Source organism: Parus major, chromosome 1 (assembly GCF_001522545.3).
Source record: "Parus major isolate Abel chromosome 1, Parus_major1.1, whole genome shotgun sequence".
NCBI lineage: Eukaryota > Metazoa > Chordata > Aves > Passeriformes > Paridae > Parus > Parus major.
This window is the reverse complement of record NC_031768.1, coordinates 77,820,146-77,839,874: the sequence shown is the minus strand read 5'-3', so window position 1 is coordinate 77,839,874 and position 19,729 is coordinate 77,820,146. Positions and strand designations below refer to the sequence as shown.

General features: G+C 37.6%; 1 protein-coding gene across 3 annotated transcripts in view; it reads left to right on the top strand.

Moving 5' to 3' along the window:
• CEP295 (centrosomal protein 295) overlaps window positions 1–19,729 on the top strand; it is a 43,213-nt gene that overhangs the window by 2,795 nt on the left and 20,689 nt on the right. For 2 of the 3 annotated variants that reach the window (XM_015621772.2, XM_033516134.1), the window contains exons 4-15: window positions 1,785–1,909; window positions 2,670–2,763; window positions 7,560–7,673; window positions 8,567–8,707; window positions 9,821–10,004; window positions 11,823–12,014; window positions 12,900–13,124; window positions 14,405–14,535; window positions 15,972–16,184; window positions 17,268–17,359; window positions 17,492–18,560; window positions 19,502–19,673. In XM_015621772.2, the coding sequence (XP_015477258.1) occupies window positions 1,785–1,909; window positions 2,670–2,763; window positions 7,560–7,673; window positions 8,567–8,707; window positions 9,821–10,004; window positions 11,823–12,014; window positions 12,900–13,124; window positions 14,405–14,535; window positions 15,972–16,184; window positions 17,268–17,359; window positions 17,492–18,560; window positions 19,502–19,673 (2,752 nt within the window). Of the gene's footprint in view, window positions 1–1,784; window positions 1,910–2,669; window positions 2,764–7,559; window positions 7,674–8,566; window positions 8,708–9,820; window positions 10,005–11,822; window positions 12,015–12,899; window positions 13,125–14,404; window positions 14,536–15,971; window positions 16,209–17,267; window positions 17,360–17,491; window positions 18,561–19,501; window positions 19,674–19,729 lie in introns of all 3 variants that reach the window. The other variant, XM_015621762.1, reaches the window with a different exon arrangement.

Genomic DNA, 19,729 nt, shown 5'->3' with positions numbered 1-19,729 from the left:
GCCTAGCACCAGACAGTTGCTTCTTCACTCCCCCACCAGTAGGATCAAGGAGAGAATCAGAAGGGTAAAAGCCAGAAAACTTGTGCATTGAAATAAAGACAGTTTAATAGGGAAAGCAAAAGCCACACACAGAGCAAAGCAAAAGAAGCAGCTAAATCACTGCTTCCCATGGGCAGGCAGGTGTTCAGCCATCTCCAGGGCAGCAGGGGTCCATCATGTATAACGGCTACTTGGGGAAGACAAACACCATCACTCCAAACATTGCCCCTGTCCTCCTTCTTCCCCCCACTCTATGTACTGTACGTACTGTATGTATGTACTGAGCGTGCTGTCAGATGGTGTGCAATAGCCCTCTGGGCAGTTGGGGTCACCTGTTATGGCTGTGTCTCCTCCCAGCCACTTCAACTTCTTCACCAGTGTGGCAGCACAAAAAGCAGAAAAGGCCTTTGGCTCTGTGTGAGCCCTGTTCACCAATAACAGTAACATTTCTGTATTATTAACCCTGTATTCATGACAAATCGAAAGGACAGCCTCATACCAGCCGCTGTAAAAAAAAATAATATCCATCCCAGCCAATACCAGTATATATTATCAGAGACAATATTGATGTTTTAGAAATACCAAAATACGTTCCTCATTTTGAAGTCCTGATACCTAAATAGACAACTTTTTAGGAATGGAAACGTTTCAGAAGTGGTTATGTATTTTTTTGGTTATGTATCTTCCTGCACGATAGTCTGTGGGCCTATCTGTGAAGGCTTTTGCTGGGCAGACTTTAAAGTTACTCTGTTTGTATTAGGTTGTATGATCATGTATGTTTGTACTTGACTAAATTGTACATAATGACTCTGTATCCTAGTTATGCCAGTAATACAGTATTTTTTTTCTCCACAATGGATCTTCTCTATGTTCACTAAATACACTTAACATTCTTTTTCCCTTCAATGCTGCAGTGACATGGAAAGCCTTGGTAAGGGCTTCAGAGGCCTTTGCCTGGACTGCAGACAGGTGTCACTTTCTAATTCTGCTCCTATAAACTGGTTTCATTTTTTTTAAAACCCTGTAAGTTGTGTAATCTCTGCTAGAGAGATCATTGAGGTTGCTGGTCAGAATTTTTCTATAGGTTTGACTCTGAATCAGGTTTATAGAAACCAGCCATAGATTTCTTACATGGAGTTTGCAGAGTAGCTTACTTCCTGATTTATTCAGGATCTTTAAACCCAAGTGAAATAGCATTATATTTTTCCATATATCAGTGTCTTTAAATCAGTCCCTTCTTTATAAAATCCTTTCTGATCCTAGGATGGGTGAGTTAGGAAAAAACTGTGGAACCAATGTTATAGGACCAGAGAACTAATAATAAATGTTTCTGTTGATGACTGAAGGGTAGTAACACTTGAGAACAGCTTCTACTACACAGGTTAGTTTGCATTTGCTACAAGGTGTTTAAATAACTATGTTTAATTATCCTTTTCATCAAACTGATGCAGAAGAAATGTCAGGTTTAGAATTAAATATTTCTACATCATTATTTGATTAAATTAGCTGAGGGATGTGGCAGGTTCAGCTGTTGTTGATGGAGAAGAAGAAAATAAAGATGGCAGAGAAGAAGAAAATAAAGATGGCAGAGAAGAAAAGGTTTAATACTAGAGTATTTTACCCTAATACAGTAGAAGGTAGTTTAGAGCTTGTGCTTTTTACCAGCAGTATGTAATTTGAAATATCATACTGATAATGAGTGAGTAAAATTCTCTATTAAGTGATTACAATATTTTAATGTTAAGGAACCTGACTTAGAAGCTCTGGCAAAGCAAGCAGAGGAAAGGAAACAAAGAGCAGAGATGAGACATAGAAAAGCTCTGATAGAGCAGAAGCACCAAAAAGAAAAAATACTTCGTGAGCAAGCCAGGTATGCAATAGTTATTTTGTTTAATTAAGAATGAACTTTACAGTGTCACAAGGTGAAAGGCAAAAATGTTGATGCTTCTTCCTTGGAGCTTTTTCCATCTTGAAGTTTTATGGGTAAGAGAATTGATGCTCATGGACAAAGCTTGTGGCTTTTGATAAAAATTGTAGTTTTAAAACCAAGACAAGAATATCAGATATTCAAGCTGGCCTTATAGACTCTCCAGGAGTTCAGTGACATATGAAATGAAATGTTGTCAGGCCAGTTCCTGATAGTTAAACACCTGGAAAAAGGACCTAGTGCATTTGTCATGGGCTTCTTTTAATTAAGTAGATTAGACCTAACTTGAGCTGGCATGGAAAATGGTCTGTGTCCTCTTGGGCATAGTTTTGCTTGAATAGAGCTAAGACCTGTAAATTAGATAGTTAAGTACGTCTACACTCAAGCAGTTAAAGTATGTTGAAATACACAATGCTTTCTGCAAACCTAGGTCAAAAGCAGAGATTTTGTATTGCTTTTTGGATGCTTGTATATATTAATGTTTTTGCATAACTTGAACAAGGTGATTTTTAATGCTGCATTCCAGTCTAAGTTCTGTTGTCTTTGTAATATGCTTCCCCATCCCTATGGCCAGAGCATTTCATGCAGCTACTTAGGAATCTGATTTGAGGTTTACCTTTTATTTTGCACTGTTCTGTCACTTGCTTGGGTCATTTTCCATCTCTCTTGTCTTTTGTGGTTTGTTTTGTTTTTGTTCCCCAAGACGAACAGATGCACGCAAGCGTGCTCTAGAAGTGGAAAGACAAAGAGCAGCCAAAGTTGCAAGCCTGCCACCTCCTCCTCCACGTCCATTTGAGGTATGTATCCATGATACAACAGTGATCACAATTTCAAGGGTAACATACATATTTATTGGTCTGACTCCTCGCAACAGGACATCCAGAGTTGGTATTTGCATACTGTAGGGAGAGTGGTTCAGCAAAAAACAATGGAATGAATTAATTACGTATTAGCAGGTTTCTTGCTACTAAGCTTGGGTACTTTATTGATCTCTTGTTATATGTGAATTTTGTTTCTTGTAATCAGATTTGTATTTTTGTGGTTAATGTGTCTTTTTAAACTTTCATCATATCTCATTTTTATTTAGTAGCCTCAGTGGTACGAGACTTTACAATGATCTCTCTCAGCTTGTACATTATATGCCTCCTCAGCTTCTGTACTGCTGATGCAGTTTGCAGCATTTTTACTTCTGTAATAAAGACAATTCTGTCTTTTTAGCTGTAGGGTAGCTTTGTTGGGTTTTTTTCTCCCTTCAGTTTCTTTTGCTTGTAGGAAGTACTAAATAAAGGGGAAACTCTTTAATTTTGATAGGAAACCATCATCCAAGTCTATTGGGGAGGCTGCAACCTTTTGAGGTGTGGCTTTGTACCCCATTCATGCTGATTTGATTTCATAGAGCTTGTGCATACATGTAGAATTTCCTGTAGCATTGCAGATCTGAGCTGCAGAAAGAACATGATGTGCGTTTTTACTTTGGAGTTAAGTTATAGAACTTCATGAATGCAGAATTTTAAGTTGCCTCATGTGGCGTTGTACCCTTTTAGATCTTTGGGTTCGGGATATTCAAACTACTGACAATAAAATAAAGGGTTGAGGTATACTAGCCCCTCTCACAGCCAGTGAAGCTTTCAAAACTTTTCCCAGCCACATCCCAGCACGTATGTATAGGTTAGAGTGCAGGATGATAGGGATTTTGTGTTGTATCTGGAAAAACTGAGTAAGGTTTGACCCTCACAGTTCTAAGAATGATTAGAAGGAGTACTCATGGCCAGTTTCTCTCTAGATCTTCTCATTGGCTGCCCAAGGGTTTTCATGTTGTGTAAGCTGGATATGAGTAAAGATTAAAGCAAGTGTTGTAAGGGAGTGGTAAAGTTTGGGGTTATTTCTGGTAAAGTATATGCAGTATTGAAATTCAGAACATCTGGAATAAGGTCCTGTCTGGTACAGTTCAGGTAAATTCTCACACCCTTTCATGCTGCTCTCTATGTTGTGCCACAGGGTGTGTTCCTGATCTGTCTGGTGTAGAGCAGGTGAAGTCTGTATCAGTCCAAGCTTTGGCTCTTTATTTCCTGGGTTTCAGGTGCTTCTGTTGCTCAGTTTGGCATTGTTTGGAAAGCGTAAGGTGCTGTGGGTTTGCTTTGTAGTAACTTCTGCAGTTTAGAATGTGTCTTATGTCACATTTTATTTAAACCTTCCCCATAACTGCAGCTAACCTCCATAACAACTAAAATGATGCAGTACTTCATATGTTATACTTTTATTTAATAGTATTATTTTAGCTAGTAGCATCAATAATGCACTTCCTTTCCGGTTTATAAATGCAGAATTTTCTCCTCATTCTTTAGTATTTTGTCACCAGGGTAAGCAATAAAGCTTTGTTTCCAGGTTTCTCCAGGTTCTGGTGAAACCAAAATTGCATATTCAATTGCTTTGGATGACATGTCTGGGTTAGTACTCTATTTAAATCTTGTTCCTTTCCTAAACTTAATGCATTTCCAGCCATTAGCAAATGTCCTTTACTCCCCTTTTCAACAAACATGATTTGTAACTGGGTTTAGCAGAGTTTGCAAACATCTGGATTTTCTATAGTATGTGGGTTTTGTTTCTGTTATGAAGTTCATGTTGTGATAATGGCAAATTGTGTCACTAATTTTGCAGACAGGTTGAGTTTTTGTTGAGGAAAGAGATTGCTCTGTTTCAGTATAGCACAGCATATAAATTTGTTCCATTTAAAGGCTAAGTTCCTGACTTTAAGTCTTTTCTCTAATTTTTGTATCTGTTCAGATTTTAATCCTTTAGTTATAGACCTATGGCTTGGAGGGCACAGAGCTAAAAATAAAGTTATTTTCTTTGAAGAGTTATTGGGTGCCATGTACTTTATGGAGAAAAATGTTAAGTAATTGAAAGACTGAGAGATTTTTATTCCTGTTTCTGCTTCAAGAGAGAGAAAACAAAAGGTATTGACCATCAGTTGGGGGAAGGTAAATCCAGGGCTTTGTCTTGCAAATGTGTTATTCAAAAGGCACTGAATTTAAATTGTTTAGCTTAAATCCTGGGAATTACAGGGTCATCTGAATAAGTCTGCTTGTTTTTTTGAATCGGTTTGCATAAGGAGCTTATTAAATGCAACTATAATCATAATCTGATGTTCTGTTGCAATAACAATTGACTATAATTTCATAAAACGGAGCTAGGACACATTTTCATGGCATGATTACTTAGAATATAAAAAACATTCTCTAAAGATTCTTCTATTATTGTTATTTTACCCAGTTAGAAAAGAAGTATTTTTACTCTAATGTCGTAACCCATTTTGGTTCTCAGAATTACAGATTTTTGGAGTTGAGGCCATATTTAGCTAGACCAAATGAAAAATTGCTTAATTGAAGCTAAACTGTAAACACAACTTTATTGAAAAGTGTTGCTGAGTTCTTGTAAACTTACTTTTTCTTACATGATCTATTAGATTGTTATGAAATGAAAATAAAACCTAAAAAGTGTTACTATACTCTGCTTGAGTATTCATAGCATTTGTAGAGTTTCGATCATGGGTTTTTTGTTGGCTTTTTGTCCCATTTCATGATACTTTGCATCTTCAGTTTTGCCAGATTTTAGTATAGAATTGTTTGCTTTTTGAAGGAAGGAAAGACAAAAAAAGGTGGGAGTTACAAAACCATGATGGAAGTATGGTAATTTTTTTCAGCCTAAATTTCTTCTGATATTAACTGGAAAATTGCAGCCTCCGATGTAATTCTGACATCTTCACAACTTTTGAATAAAATTCTGGAGTTTGATTGTTTATATGTAATTAATAATTATTTGTTATTGGTTTGTTAATTTTAATTTTTTTAATAAATCAGAAGAGTTGTTTAATTGAACATTCTGAAAGTAACCCAGTACAGGGCAAGCACTGGTAATCTGGCTAATTAGGTTTAGCCCTGGGACTTGTCTGTTTTCATAGCTATAATGAGTATCTGCAAGTGGGTTGGTTAATGTTGATCTGTTACAATTGCTACGATTTTTATTGATTAAGAAATTTAGCAGTTAATTTTTTTTTCCTACTGGAATAACATGCAGTAATATTGTTTAAGGACCAAGGAAGTTCTGCTGTTAAGGCTAAAGGTAGTTTTACTGGTTTTGGGCCCCTCACTGCAAGAAAGATGTTGAGGTGCTGGAGTGTGTCCAGAGCTGGGGAAGGGTCTGGAGCACGTGTCTGATGAGGAGTAGCTGAGGGAGCTGGGGGTGTTTAGTCTGGAGAAAAGGAAGTTCAGGGTCACCTTGTCACTCTCTACAACTGCCTAAAAGGAGATTACATGTAACCAGGTGAGGGTTGGTCTCTTCACCCAGGTAAAAATTGATAGGACAAGAGGACATAGACTCAAGTTGCACCAGGGGAAGTTCAGACTGGATATTAGGAAAAAATTCTTTACTGGCTTGTCAAGCACTGGAACAGGCTGCTTGGGGAAGTGGTGGAGTCGTTATTTCTGGGGTATCTAAAACATGTTAGCTGTGGCATTCAGGAACATGGTTTGGTGGTGGACTTGGCAATGCTGAGTTAATGGCTGGACTTGATGAAGGTTTTTTCCAATATAAATAATTCTATGATTCTTTGATTTTCATTTAAAGACTTTGCTTTTACAGTCTTCATAAAATAGGGATGGTCAATACTGAAATTTTGTATGCCTCTTCTTATGCAGAGATAAGTTCAAGATATTCCTGAAACTAATGCTGCTCTTTGTGTGTGTGCATTTCTTTATGGTTGTGTTAGTTTATGTTAGTTTTAGACCACTCAAGCTATGAGTCTTTCCAGTTTAGTTAATGTGGATAAGAACACATTTTTAGGAGAAGGTTGAGGGAAAAGGAAGCTGAGAGAAAATTAATGGAGGAGATGTTAAGTACAAAGACAGGTCCTACAGGATATTGAGTTACCTAACCTCAGTACTTTGCTACTGAGATCATGAGGCTAAGCCAAAGAAGAGGGAGGTCTGATGGATGGCTTATTGTTCAAACTTCCAGAAGAGAGTTGAAATGTGTTAGTGTACCCAAAACTTCTAAAAAACCGCAGCAACTTAGCATTCTGTGAATAGACACTTTACAGTGAAGTTACAGAAAATGCTCTTTTTTATGGTCAACTAATAAATTGGATATAATGGCTCTGAGTTTCCCAAAGGAAGTCTGTACTTGACAAGTGTTGCTTTGCTGTTGGGTATAATTATGTTGTGCATCTGTGGTTGCCCTGCTCTGAGGTGAATGTGACAGCTGTTTTAAGTGGGATTTGTATTAATGCATTAAACTCAAGTGCTTTTAAATTAGTGGTTTTGAAAGATGACGCTGATGAGCATCAATTTCTGTGCAGAGGTCTGCTGGAGACTCTTAGATGCTCTCAGTTATTAAAGCCCTCTAGATCTGTCTTGTGCTGATGTGGTTTATTAATTATTACATGTATATAAGGTTTTAAACAATATTTTCAGGACAGAATTTGGTGGAATGGGTTTCTTTTAATAATAATTTAGCTATACAGATCACTTCTGTTCAGTTGCTTTGGTAGAGATACTGTTCTGTGATACAGCTGTAGTTGTACTTCTCTTTCTAGAGTTCTGAAGTGAAAAAGATCATTGCCGTGAAGTCCTGTGGTGCTGGCAACTTTTCTGTTACACGTTATCATATTGCCGAAGCTTTGGTGGACAGAGAAGTGGATGGAGATCAGGTGATTAATTCCAAGTGTTTGTGCTACAGTCTTACATATATGTTTCTTTACATTGCATACATTGTCTGGATATCAGCTGATGGATTTTCTGGAACCGCTTTAAAGATATGAACTTGTATAAAGCAGCTGTTACACTACTTAATAAAGAGACTTGGGTGGGCAGGCTTGTAAAACCTGTTAGGTGCTCAGTCACTTAAGGGGTCACACCTGGCAGTTCCTTGTGAACAGGCTTTTATTAGAAGGTGAGATCACAAGACTGGTATGATGTTCAAGCACCCAAACTGGAAGACTTGTGGCTTATGTTGAATTGATAGCTGCAGTTGCTCTGCTTTTCTCTCTTCCCCTCTTTTTAGCAATATACTCCCAGACTTGCTTTGTATTTGCCTTGCTTATTTGGAATGACTTTTTTTCCCTAAGTATATTTTTATTTTTATGTTAGTAAGATTTTTGTTCTTTGAAAGTTGCAGATTGTTTCTGATTTCCCAATTGAAACTGAAGATATTTCAGGGATTTTTTTTTTCCCATTGTTTCAAACAAAACCATGAGGATAGAAGTACTCAATCTGTAATGTTGACCATATCATTCATTTTACCATATATTGTAGGAAAAATAACTGCCCTGCTATAACAAATCATGTAAATGGTTGTCCCTGGTACAGCTTGAAACTGGAACACTTTGTCACCTAAATTTACAAAGTACATAACTATGAATTTTTTTCCAAAGATAAAAAATTATTTTGGTTCTCCTTGCAACATAAACATTCAAGGATATTCATATGGCATTGTATGTCTTCTTACAAGTGCTTTTGCTGCAGAATTATTAATTTATTAATTGTTTCATATGCTTTAAACTATAAAAGAGCTTTGTGAACTAAACTATTGATTGATTGCCAGCCAGATGCTCATTTAGCTGCTGAAGAAGAAGGGAGACGTTTGGAGGAACTACACAGGGAGGCAGAGAGGGAGAGAAGAAAGCATCTTGAAAAGGCACATGTTAGAGGAAGTCATGCCTTGAAGAAGATCCAACTGGCCAAGGTAGGTGGAGTAGTTATGCCTGTTTTTAATGTAAGAATGACCACTGTTAAGTAAGTTTTAAGTTGGTGATAAATAGAGGAATTACTTTTACAGGAGGGAAATTGATGGACTAAATAAAGTTTTCAGAATGTCTTTGAAAAATAAAAAAAGTCAAAATCTGTTTGCTTGCTCTGGCATCTGGAAGGAGTGAGAATGAAAGAACATCCTCTTAATTTTTGTCACCTGAATGTTTGACCAGCTATTAACCAACAGGCAATAGTCAAGCAAAACTTCTTTAATAAGTGATGAGTTCTGCTTTTCCACATTAGCTTTAGTTGGAGTTGGTGATTCTGTTCTTCAGGGCAAGATATTATTGCTAAGAAGGTAATGAGGTTTTTTATTCTTTGAAAACTTTTCAAGGTTTTTATTTAAAGACTGACATTCTGTTAGCATGCAAGTTTGGAAATGTTGAAACAGTTTCCTTTAAGAAATAAAAATTTAACTGCTGAGAAAAGCCTTTGTACTGAGATCTACACACAAAATATTTTTATTGTCTGATAGCTTCACAAGTATTTTTGATGGCTAGAAAAGGAAAAGCTTGGCTTTTTTATCAGTTGGGATATAATTAACCCTGAATGAGTAACCAAACTAAAATGGGGATTTCTGGAAATATTACTGGTGGTCCTGAAATTAACAGAAAAAAACCCCCTTTTTTTTCAAACTTTTTTTTTGTTTTAATAGCTCTTAATTATACTCCATGTGTCAAAGAATATTTAGTTTACATCTTAAAAAGTAGCAACTGCTGAATTATATACTAACAAAAGTCACTTGGCAAAAGAAGTACTCATTTATCTTATAAAACAGGTTTAATTTTATTGAGGAAAGTTGGCCTACAGGTATAGAGTCTGATCCTTTATTTAACATCAAATGTTCTAGGTAGTATTAATGACTCCTGTGTCTAAAGGCTGATACAGCCTTCTTCTTAAGAAGCAGTTTCTCCCTAGAATAAGATTAACTTTGAACATGAACCAAAAATCATGGTAACCGAATGGAAGCATTTTGTATCAGTCCTGATATATGGCTGGCTGAATGTCAACACTGAAGGTTGATGTTATCCCTTCTTTATTCTCAAAGGAAAGGGAAAGACTTCTGGAAGAACTGGAGCAAATGCAAGCTCAGGATCGGATGCGCAGGAGACAAGTTGTCTCGCAGATGCCTCCTCAGCTTTCAGTGCCAGCATACAAACGCATAGAAATAAAAGAAGAATGGCAGAGAGAACTGGAGTCTGCATTTGAAGAAATGTGCAGTGAAGACAGGAGTAAGTTCTTTGTTGGAGGTTGCTGAATCTGGTACCCAGCAAAGGAGAGGCTCTGCAGATACCTCTTCCCAGGTGCAGGTGGTAGTGAGGCCGTGTGTTTATTCATAGTTGGCACACACATGAACAGCCTTCCAGGGCATATCCATACAGCTGGCCACGCAGGCCAACAGGGAAAACACAGCACTCACATAAGTACAAACAGCATAAATGGCCTCCTTCTGTTTACTGCTCTGGCTGATCAAGGTGAAGGCCTTTTACTGGGATATATGTCTGTAATATGGTATGGATCCCTCCAGCAGTTCATCTATGACACTTAGTCTGTCCAGGAGTTGTCCCTTGTATCCAAGGTCTCCCATCTGCTACGTTACAGATCCTCCTCAGGTCTTAGACACCCAGTTTACCCAGTGATTCATGCTGGAGACTGGAGCCTTAGTTACCTCTCATACTCATGTATGCACTCATGTGCTCAAATATGTGCTCAAGTATGTGTGGATCACTTGGTGAACAGCTTTAGACATTTGCTCTTACACGGCAGCTGGCCCTTTCCAGTTGCTGGCTGCTGGGCATGCTTGGGCACCCCCAAGATCTTCTGCTCCTCCACAGTTACTGCTGCACAGACCTAGCTGGGCATGTGAGTGTGTGCACAGACATGCACATGCTATGGATTCCTGTGAGACTTGACTTTATATACTCAAGTCTACCCAGCAGCTGACCCTGGATCCTCTTGTTGTCTTGGAGATGCATACACGTGCTGGCAGTTTTCTTATGATCCCGTCCTCTCCTCTGTAGCTGGCTTGAATGCTTGGGTCTCCTGATCCCTTCACTAGACAATTTGTAGGTCCCTTGGCCTCTGCAATACCCAGCCCAGTCTTATGCCTGATGTATAACTCCTAAGCCTCTTTCCATTCTTGCTGGCTAGTCTGGCTTTGATTTGCTGGCCACTGCATGCTGATACTCATACCCACCTAAATGCACTCATTATGGCCTCTGCAGTTGGCAGTGCTCTAAACACAGGTGAACCTGTGACTTCTGGTCCCCTTTCCAGTTGCTGGCCCTTACATATATATGCACACACATGCATACAAAAGACAGCCTTCCTCACGCAGGAAAACAGCTACAAGTGTAACTTGGTGAGAAGACAGAACAGAATATCAGGCACAGTTCATGACCAGACAGGTGTACTGAATGTCTCATTTTATCTCACTGTTTTTACATTTTAATCTCACAGTTGTGCCCCTGACTAACTTGATCCTTTCCTTTCCCTGCCTTGGGTTCCTCCCCTAAGTATGTGTAACAAGCATAGAATTCCAAGGTAATCTTCCCCTGTGTCCCACATCCCTTGTAGGCAGTAACCCCCTCAGTCAGTAAGCTGATCATAGGAGAATTCCAGTTGTGCAGTCTTCTGGGATTTCACACCTGATCACACTGGACTGTGTGATCACTCTCCTGTGGCAGCCTTGTGAACAGCCAGGTCAGGGTGTGTCTTTTCCCTGGTGAAGTTATTGGGATCATGTGTAATTTTTCTTGTGAGCTGCTTTTGGTGTAAAGCAGAGCCTTTCATCACATCAGCTTTTATTTTGAAAAACATAGCATATTCCAGTGGAAACTGCCATGGAGGTTCTGAATGAATAGATGGCTATTGATCTAAACAGTTTTGAATTTTGTATTTTGGTGAGAAAATAAAAGCTGGATTAAATCTGTTGTGAAATAACCTATTGATATTTGAATTTCCTATGGATTTGCGTGAGTGTAGTCTTGCAATGTTGTTTGATTTGTATTCCAAATGGTCATTTTATTTCTTTGTGCTCTTTTAATTAGACATGAAAGAAGACCTGATTTTGCAGTTTGAGCCACAACCTTTGCCAGCCCCTTCTGACAGAGCTCAAGATAATGATCTTGATATCTCTTTGGAGCATGAATCTGCTTGTGACACTCAACCAGAGCTTCCTTGTAATACTCGAGAAGAATCAGAACATGTGATAGAAGAGGAGGTCCCTAATGAACCAGAAAGTAAAACTTCTAAATTTCATATTTAACTTCAACCTTTTTGTTTTATATTAGAAAAAATTAGTCTACTATATCAAATAAATTATAGTAATAAGTAAAATGCCTAAAGTAGTAAAACTTCTAAATGTACGCAAAATAATTCAGTGTAATTTGGTTTATGTTTAGCATCAGTTATAATACCCTAATGATTATGAATTTAAAAATGAAAATGTGACTTCTTTTTCTGATATGCTTCAGTTCATTAGTATGCTGAGAATAATTTTCAGTTGTAAGAGCTACACTGTTAGTAGCCTTAATTATTCCTGTGCAATTAGTATAAATTATGGACTGACGCTGATGTGTGACCTTAAATATTTTTCTGTTTTGAGATATTTCAAAGTTGAAGCTTTCTAGTCTGCTTATTGTGTGTCCTTTATGTTCAGGTTTGTGGTTGAGCTGCTGCATATTGTGAGTAGGCTGGAAGGGATGCATGAGTGTGTCCTGTTTGCTTGTGGCATGTCCAGGGTCATGTGGTGTGAACCAGAATTGTCTCAGTGAGCTTTGCTGCTTGGCCAAGTGCTTCTGCATCCCTTGAGTGGCACAGTCTTGTGTTTGGTCTGTGGTGCGTTGTGTTGCCAGTGCTGATAGAAAGCAGAGGGCAGGTGTGGGGATAGTACTGCATATTTCTGCTACAGTTTGACTATTAAAAACTGCATCCAGCTTAGTCCTTTTATAGATTGTATAGACAAATTACTCCTTCTCTCTTGCAGGTAAGAGAAAATTTTACTAAGATTTTAAAAATACACCTAAGCTATTTTTCCAACTCTGTAAGCAATAAAAGAGGGTTTTTTTAATGATATGAAGATATTCATTACCCAAAACTCTTTTAACAGTATATATTTTTTATAGGGCATGAAGAAGGAAAAACTTGCCAACCTCGATCAAAACTTGCCTTAAAGAAATTGTTGAACAAAATTAGAAGCCAAAAAGAGGAATGGACATCAAAAAGTGAGAAAGATAGTCAAAGTGAATTTGACACCGTTGAATCAGGCACAATTGCTAGTGAAAAGAGACCATTATGTGATTTAGAACTTAACAAGGAGCAGCAGAAAAATACAGTGTCTCAAGCCAAAGGTACACAGTACATACTTGCATAAAAGTTTGCTGTAAAGTAGCAAAAAGACTTGTACACGGGGACTATGACTGTGACTGTGATAAAACTGTTTAATGAACTTTTAGTGTTAAATGTTTTGTCACGTTGAATGAAGGTAACAGTTTCCTATCTATGCTCACAAGGCATTGTGGATTTGTTGAAACCACAAATAGGAGAGGCTTTTGCTCTTATGCCCAACTTGTCCATTTAGATCTTGAAGAGAACAGATGTCCAAAATACCTTTCTATCTTTTAAATCTCACTCAAATTATTGTCACACTTGATGTTTCTGTACTTTAATAGATGTTTGCCTCCAGGGATAGAATTCTCAGTGCAGAAGTCAGCATTGAAGTTCTCTACCTGTTGAGCTGGAAAAGCTGCTTTCTTTGGAGATTAACAGCTATAAATGTCCAAGACAAGCATAAGCTGATGAGTGGAGTTTTTTTCTGCTTTTAGGCACCATTCTGAAATACCTTCTTGTAAAACTGGAATTTATATCAATTAGACATTGCAATTTGTTTGATAGACAAATCATTTTGGGATTACTTCCCATGTCTGTCCTTGGTGCCCTTCTAGTTAGGTTAATGCTGCACTGGTGATCTTATATGCTGAGTGGGATTTCTGAAGTTTTAAAGTGATCAAGCTCTGGCATGTGTTTTGGTTGTTTTTGGTTTTTTTTGCTTTTGGGTTATTTGCTTTCATAGGGTGCTTGTTTTTTTAAACAAGATGAAGTGATTTAGTTCCATCATGTACATGGCTATGCCAGCATAATGCCTGGGGGCTGGAGAGTGTAGCATGAGTGAAACCATGCTTTGGGGAAAATGTGCTGCTATTTGAAGTTAACAGTACGGGACTGAGACTTGCTTTTTGTGCAATAGCCAAATGTTAGATTATTGCCCAGTACTGCCAGTTTTAGACCCTCTTTGTTCTAAGGGGTTAGTGTGTGGCTTTTGAGTCTTCAGGATGATCTTGCTCTTGGGCTCCCAAGTAATATTAGAAGTAATTTTCAGTCCCATTGAAGCTGGGACATTACTGTGTAATCAAGAAAGACACACAATAAAGGGCTATTAAAGACTTAAATAATACAAAAAACTGATTTTCCAGTTTATGGAGACAGGCAGAGTAGTGTAGGATATAGATCTTTCCAAGAGCAGCTTATGCATATTGTTGAGAAGTATTGGGAAACTGTAAAGCAAGATGTAAAGAAGATCCAAGGCGCTCACTCTGACTGCAATTACAGCTAAATAACATGTATATTTTAGACCCTATGAAAATGTTGGAAAATACAGTTGCAGATGAAAAGTCAGTTCTAATCCATTCTCAAGAACAAGCAGCTAAAATCAGAATGGAAGAGGCAGCTAAAATTAGAATAGAAGAGGAGAGAAAGAAGTGGGTAAGTGTGTTTGTATTTTTTCTTATCTCAGTTGTGGTGTAAAAAAATTATTTACAGGAGATTTTAAAATGGGTCAGGTTATACAGCAGGTATAGGTGCTCTTAACATTTAAACTTTTACTGTAACATTTTCTATACTTCTCAAAAATGATGAAGCTGTAGCTGGAATTTAGAACAGAATGGAAACCCTCAGTTTCTTCAAATCTAACAAGTGCTGTAGGCAAGGGTAATCATGGTAAAATGATACACAACAGTGAAAACTTAATATTAACTCTATGTAATAATGTAGGGAAGTCTATGGGATTGTGTTTAGAGTGACAGGAAAAGCAGACAAACCTTGAGAAATTTTTTTCAGTTATCTAGGAAGCAAATGCAGAAAGCTTTTTGTGTCTCTGGGAATGCTATATTTATTACATTTAGAAAATAAGAGCTTTGTGCATTATTTCATTATATCTATCATATATATGTTTCATTATATTTTAATTTTTGTTGTATCCCTAGAGACTTACCAGCTATTATGTGGTGGTTTACCAATTAAAAAAAAAAATAAAAAAAAATTTGAAATTTGTGTCTATATGCAGGCTTCAATTGTAGAGATTAAGTTCAGAAATAAAGGAAACAAAAATTTGATGAAATAGTAACAGTTAAAAAAAACTGAAACAAGCAATACATCCTTTATGAAAGTGTGGCTACTTTCTTTAACCTTCATTTCCTCTCACTTTGCACATGGCCAGGTGTACATAGTTCTGTGTCCACATAACTGTTCTTGGGTCCAGGATTTTCTTGGGTTGCTTTTCCTGACATCCCCATATGGACTGTTGTTAAAGGCTGTTGTGCACTTCATCTTTGCCAGTACTTTGAAATTTTTCTTTGCTTCCATTCTAAAAGCATATATGCTGTTGCTAAGTCTGGACCTAAGTGAATTGTAGCTGAAAGATACATGGAAAGAGCATAAAAGTAAACAGACTACTTCAGAGGTTTATGGACTGCTCTCAAAGTGGTTATACATTGTCTATTTCAGAAGCTTTTGTAAAGCTTGAATTAATTTAGATGTGTAGACTGTGATGAAAAACTGAGTAAAGTGCAAAATAAATTTTTCAAGTTTAAGAAAAGGACTTCTTTTACAGTCTTTGGAAAAAGATAACATATCTTGAAAGGATTCTGATCTTATCAATTTTATTAATTTGAGAAAAGATAATAATGCAATAGTAAATGGATTCAGGGATTGTTAGAAATATTGAGCCAGTAAAACAAAGTTATTCTTGTAGACTTTGGAACTACTTTAAAAGGCCTGTTGCAATTTGGAAATACCTGTCACAAGCAATAGGATTTCTTCTGTAATTTGGAACAAAGGTTTGCGTGTGGTGGCGTGTATGAACAGTCTGATTTCTTTGTCATTCAGTTCTAGAGATTCCCCTTCATTTTTCTTTTTGATAGAATGAAGAAATAGAGAAACAGAAACAGGAGCAGCTGGCCTTGATTAAAAGAATTGAGGAAGAGAAAGCTCTTTTGGAGGCTGATTATCTGAAGATCCAAATGCAAACATGTTTGGAGGAGGCTAAGAAAAAAAAAGAGGATGAAGAACAAGGTCAGCTGGTGCAAAGTCACAGTCTCTACTCCACAGATCAGCAGGACCAAACAGAACATGAGGTGAAGAATTCCAGAAAATTGTGTGTAGGTTTTTATTTACTATTATAATAAAAATAACACCATTCACCAATTTTAAACTGTATCAATTAAGACAATTTTTATTCCTTAGGCTTTGAATTAGAACTTTGTATGTATTAAAGCTTCCTTTTCTAGTGTACAAGCTTCTATTTCACATGGTATCACTGGACCTGAAGGAGTGGCTTGAATCTGTGTCAGGGGAGGTTTAGGTTACATACTATGATAGAAGGTTTTTAACCAAGAGGATGGTTGGGCACTGGAACAGCTCCCAGAGAAGTGGTCACAGCACCAAGCCTTTCTGAGTTCAGGAAGGGTTTGGACAATGTTCTCAAATACATGCTGTGACTCTTGGGGATGGTCCTGTGCAGGGCCAGGAACTGGACTTTGATGACCTTGTGGGTCCCTTTCAACTCGGATATTCTGTGATTTTATGATTGTGACTGTTGCTGTTGTATTGTCTCTCTCTATAGTCTGAGGGGCAGCATTTCTGTTTATAATACCTGTTAGTAAAATCTGATTATGGTCAGATGTTTGATAATAATAATGATTTGTGCACGTGTAGACATAACCTTTTTCAAGAAGGAAAAAAGAAATCATAGTGAGAAAAAAAGACACAAAAATCTGCCTCTGTTTAAATCTCAAACAGCTTCTTAAAGAAGAGGAATTTATGGAGGATGTTGAAGGAAAGTAATCTTTTTTATATATAAAATCTTGCTTCATTTGTGCAGCCAATATTCTTTGAGAGCCTGATTGCCTTGGAAGTGCAGCTACATTGGCTCATTGCTCCCTGAGTTTGCAGGGTATATTTACCTCTTTAAGCTGAGCTGCTGTAAGCACCATTGACTTTGATGGTGTGTGCAGAGAGAGACTGTAGCTGTGGGCCATGTGGTATAGAAACTTCTTTAGCTTCATTGCCTCAGGCTGATATCTCACAGACTTCAAACATGATGGTACCCAGCAGCTTCTGTAATCTTGAGCAGAAGATCATACAGCTTAAGGTTGCTGCCGTAATAGTTTTCTGTGTTAGTTGTATATATGAAATTAAAATTATTTTGTTTTGATTAGACTGGAAATGTATCAGAAACCAAGAGTCCAAGAGAAGGCAGTCATAGACAGATGATACGTAATTTTCAGCAATGCCTTCTGCAGCAAGAAAGGTAAGTGTCTTTATGGAATGTAAAGTGTCTTTATGGAATGCCTGTTCGAAGTAATTTGAATTGCCTTGATTATTGAAATAGATGTTTCTTTTTGCGCTGCTCTGAAAAGATTTGTGTTTTCGCTCTGTTCAGGTTGCGCAAACAAACCATTGAAGAAGCTAGAAAGAATCTACAGGAGTATCAGAATACACTGAAGCAAAGGTACTTGTCTGCTTCTGAGATACCTCTGAGCACAAGGGAAACAAAATCCATTAATTTAGAGCCTGTCTCAGAGCTGCTCCTACAGATGCAAGGAGCACAGCCAGCACAGTACCAGGCATCAGAACAAGTTCATACCCGAGAATATACACAGTCATTACCTGCATTTTCAGGAACATTGGGTATGTTGGAAAAACCATCTTCACAGAGGCAGGAAGAACAAGTGCATAATATTTGTCCTGGAAAATCAGTGCAGTTTTCAGAAGTATCAGAATTGAAGCATGGAGAATTTAATTTGCCCTGTGACTGTCCATCAGAGGAACAAGTGGGACTGTTCAAAACTGCCAATAATCACATCAGAGAGTCATTCCAGTCCCATTTACCATCAGGGTCAGTCAGGAAAGAAGTGACTGCAATAGGAACACAACCAGCAGCACGCCAACACCATGTTAGATTTGTCTTCCCTGCAGAAAGTTCCTCCGAGTCTTCAGAAACAGTACACTCTAAAGAGTCATCTCAGAAGATACCTAACTATCAAACCAAGACAGAAACTGGAGAAGAGCATCCATTTAAGACATCCCTCATGCCAGCAACAAAGAGATCAGCCTCGGCTGATCCTTTGGCCTGTCAGCAGGGATCTGTAGAGAGCAGCAGCAAAACAAGCCCTGATCAACTCCTCAATCTTTCTGAACCTACAATTCTAGCGCGTGAAGAATCTAAAGCTCAGGATGTTGGGGAATTCTTGATATCAAAAGCAGGAGATGCATCTTCCTTAAATTATTCTGGTATACTGAGATTAAGGGACAGAGTGTTGGCCTCATCAGAAAGCATCCAAGCTCAGCAAAAGTATTTGAAAGAATTGCAAGAGCAGATAGATGCACAAAGAGAAGCTCTTCTTTCTAAACAGAGAATACAAGAAAAACTACTTTTGCAGAAGCAAGATAAATTGAAGGAACAGATGCAGAGACAGCAAGAGGCTTTGAAACAATTTCTAAACAAGCAGGTAAGCTTTATGAGCACTTTGCATGGGTAATCATCTTCTAGGTGATCAAACTTACAAGTGAGTGCTACAGTGTACCCCATGGAGTATTGATAGTTTTTGGTGATTTACCATAATGAAAATTTCAATTAGGACTTGTGTTTTGCTATGAATACTTTACCTCTGTAAAGCTCCAAGAGCACAGTTTTGTTAAGTCTAACAGAAATACTGTGAAAGTCTGTTCTTGGTCTCTGAACATAGTGCCTATTGAAATTATGTTGTCTGAAATACCTGTAGGCAGAGTTGTCTTCATATCTATAAATGCATTTCTATGTGTAAAACAGCCCTTCTATTAAAAATACCTAATACCTGAAAGGATATCATAGGCATCTTGAATAGATCATTTTTAAAACTTCTCTTTTTGTGTGTACCTACTAGGAAATTGGCTTGGCAGCTGCAGTCTTGAGTTGTAATTTGTTTGTTTCTCAGTAACAGAAGAAAAATCTAGGTATATTTTTTGAGCTTCTAAAGAGCTCTTTTTGCCTTTTCTTGTGTTTTTTTAAACAGAAGTCATCCTAGAAGAATAACTATTCCCTAGAGTTCCTGTCTTTTGATTTTACAGTCTCCAAGCAGCTAAAATTCTTGAATTCTGGAGCTGAAAAACTAAAAGCAGACTTTTTGGGAATTGTTCCTTTTAAAAATGATGAGTGCTCTGATCTAATGTCACAAAGGCCTTGAAAATGTAACTAATTATGTTTTAGCACATTAGGTTTGTAAAGGTCAGTAAAATACCTCCATGTCACGTTTCTGTGAGCTAAGCAGATCTGTCTGGTGTCCTGCCTAACTGAACTACTTTCTCAATGTGCTCAATATTGTCTTGCTTTGAGTACACACAAGAGAAAATGCACTTTTGGTAAATGAGTATGAATATAATCTTATATAAAACTGCTTCCCCCCCTTCTAAGGTGAGACGTATGTGCCCAAATGAAGAAATAACAGAGGCACAAAAGCCTGTTAGGATTAAGAGAACTGACTTCTTCCAAGTCTCAGAAAGCTATCAGCAAGAGAATTGTGGCAGGAATAAATTTCACAGTAGTGAAACAATTTCATGGTGCATTGGTCCAGTTGAGCAAACTGGTAAGTCTGTTATGTTATTTTTCCTTATAATTTTTATTGCTTTACAGCTGAGATGG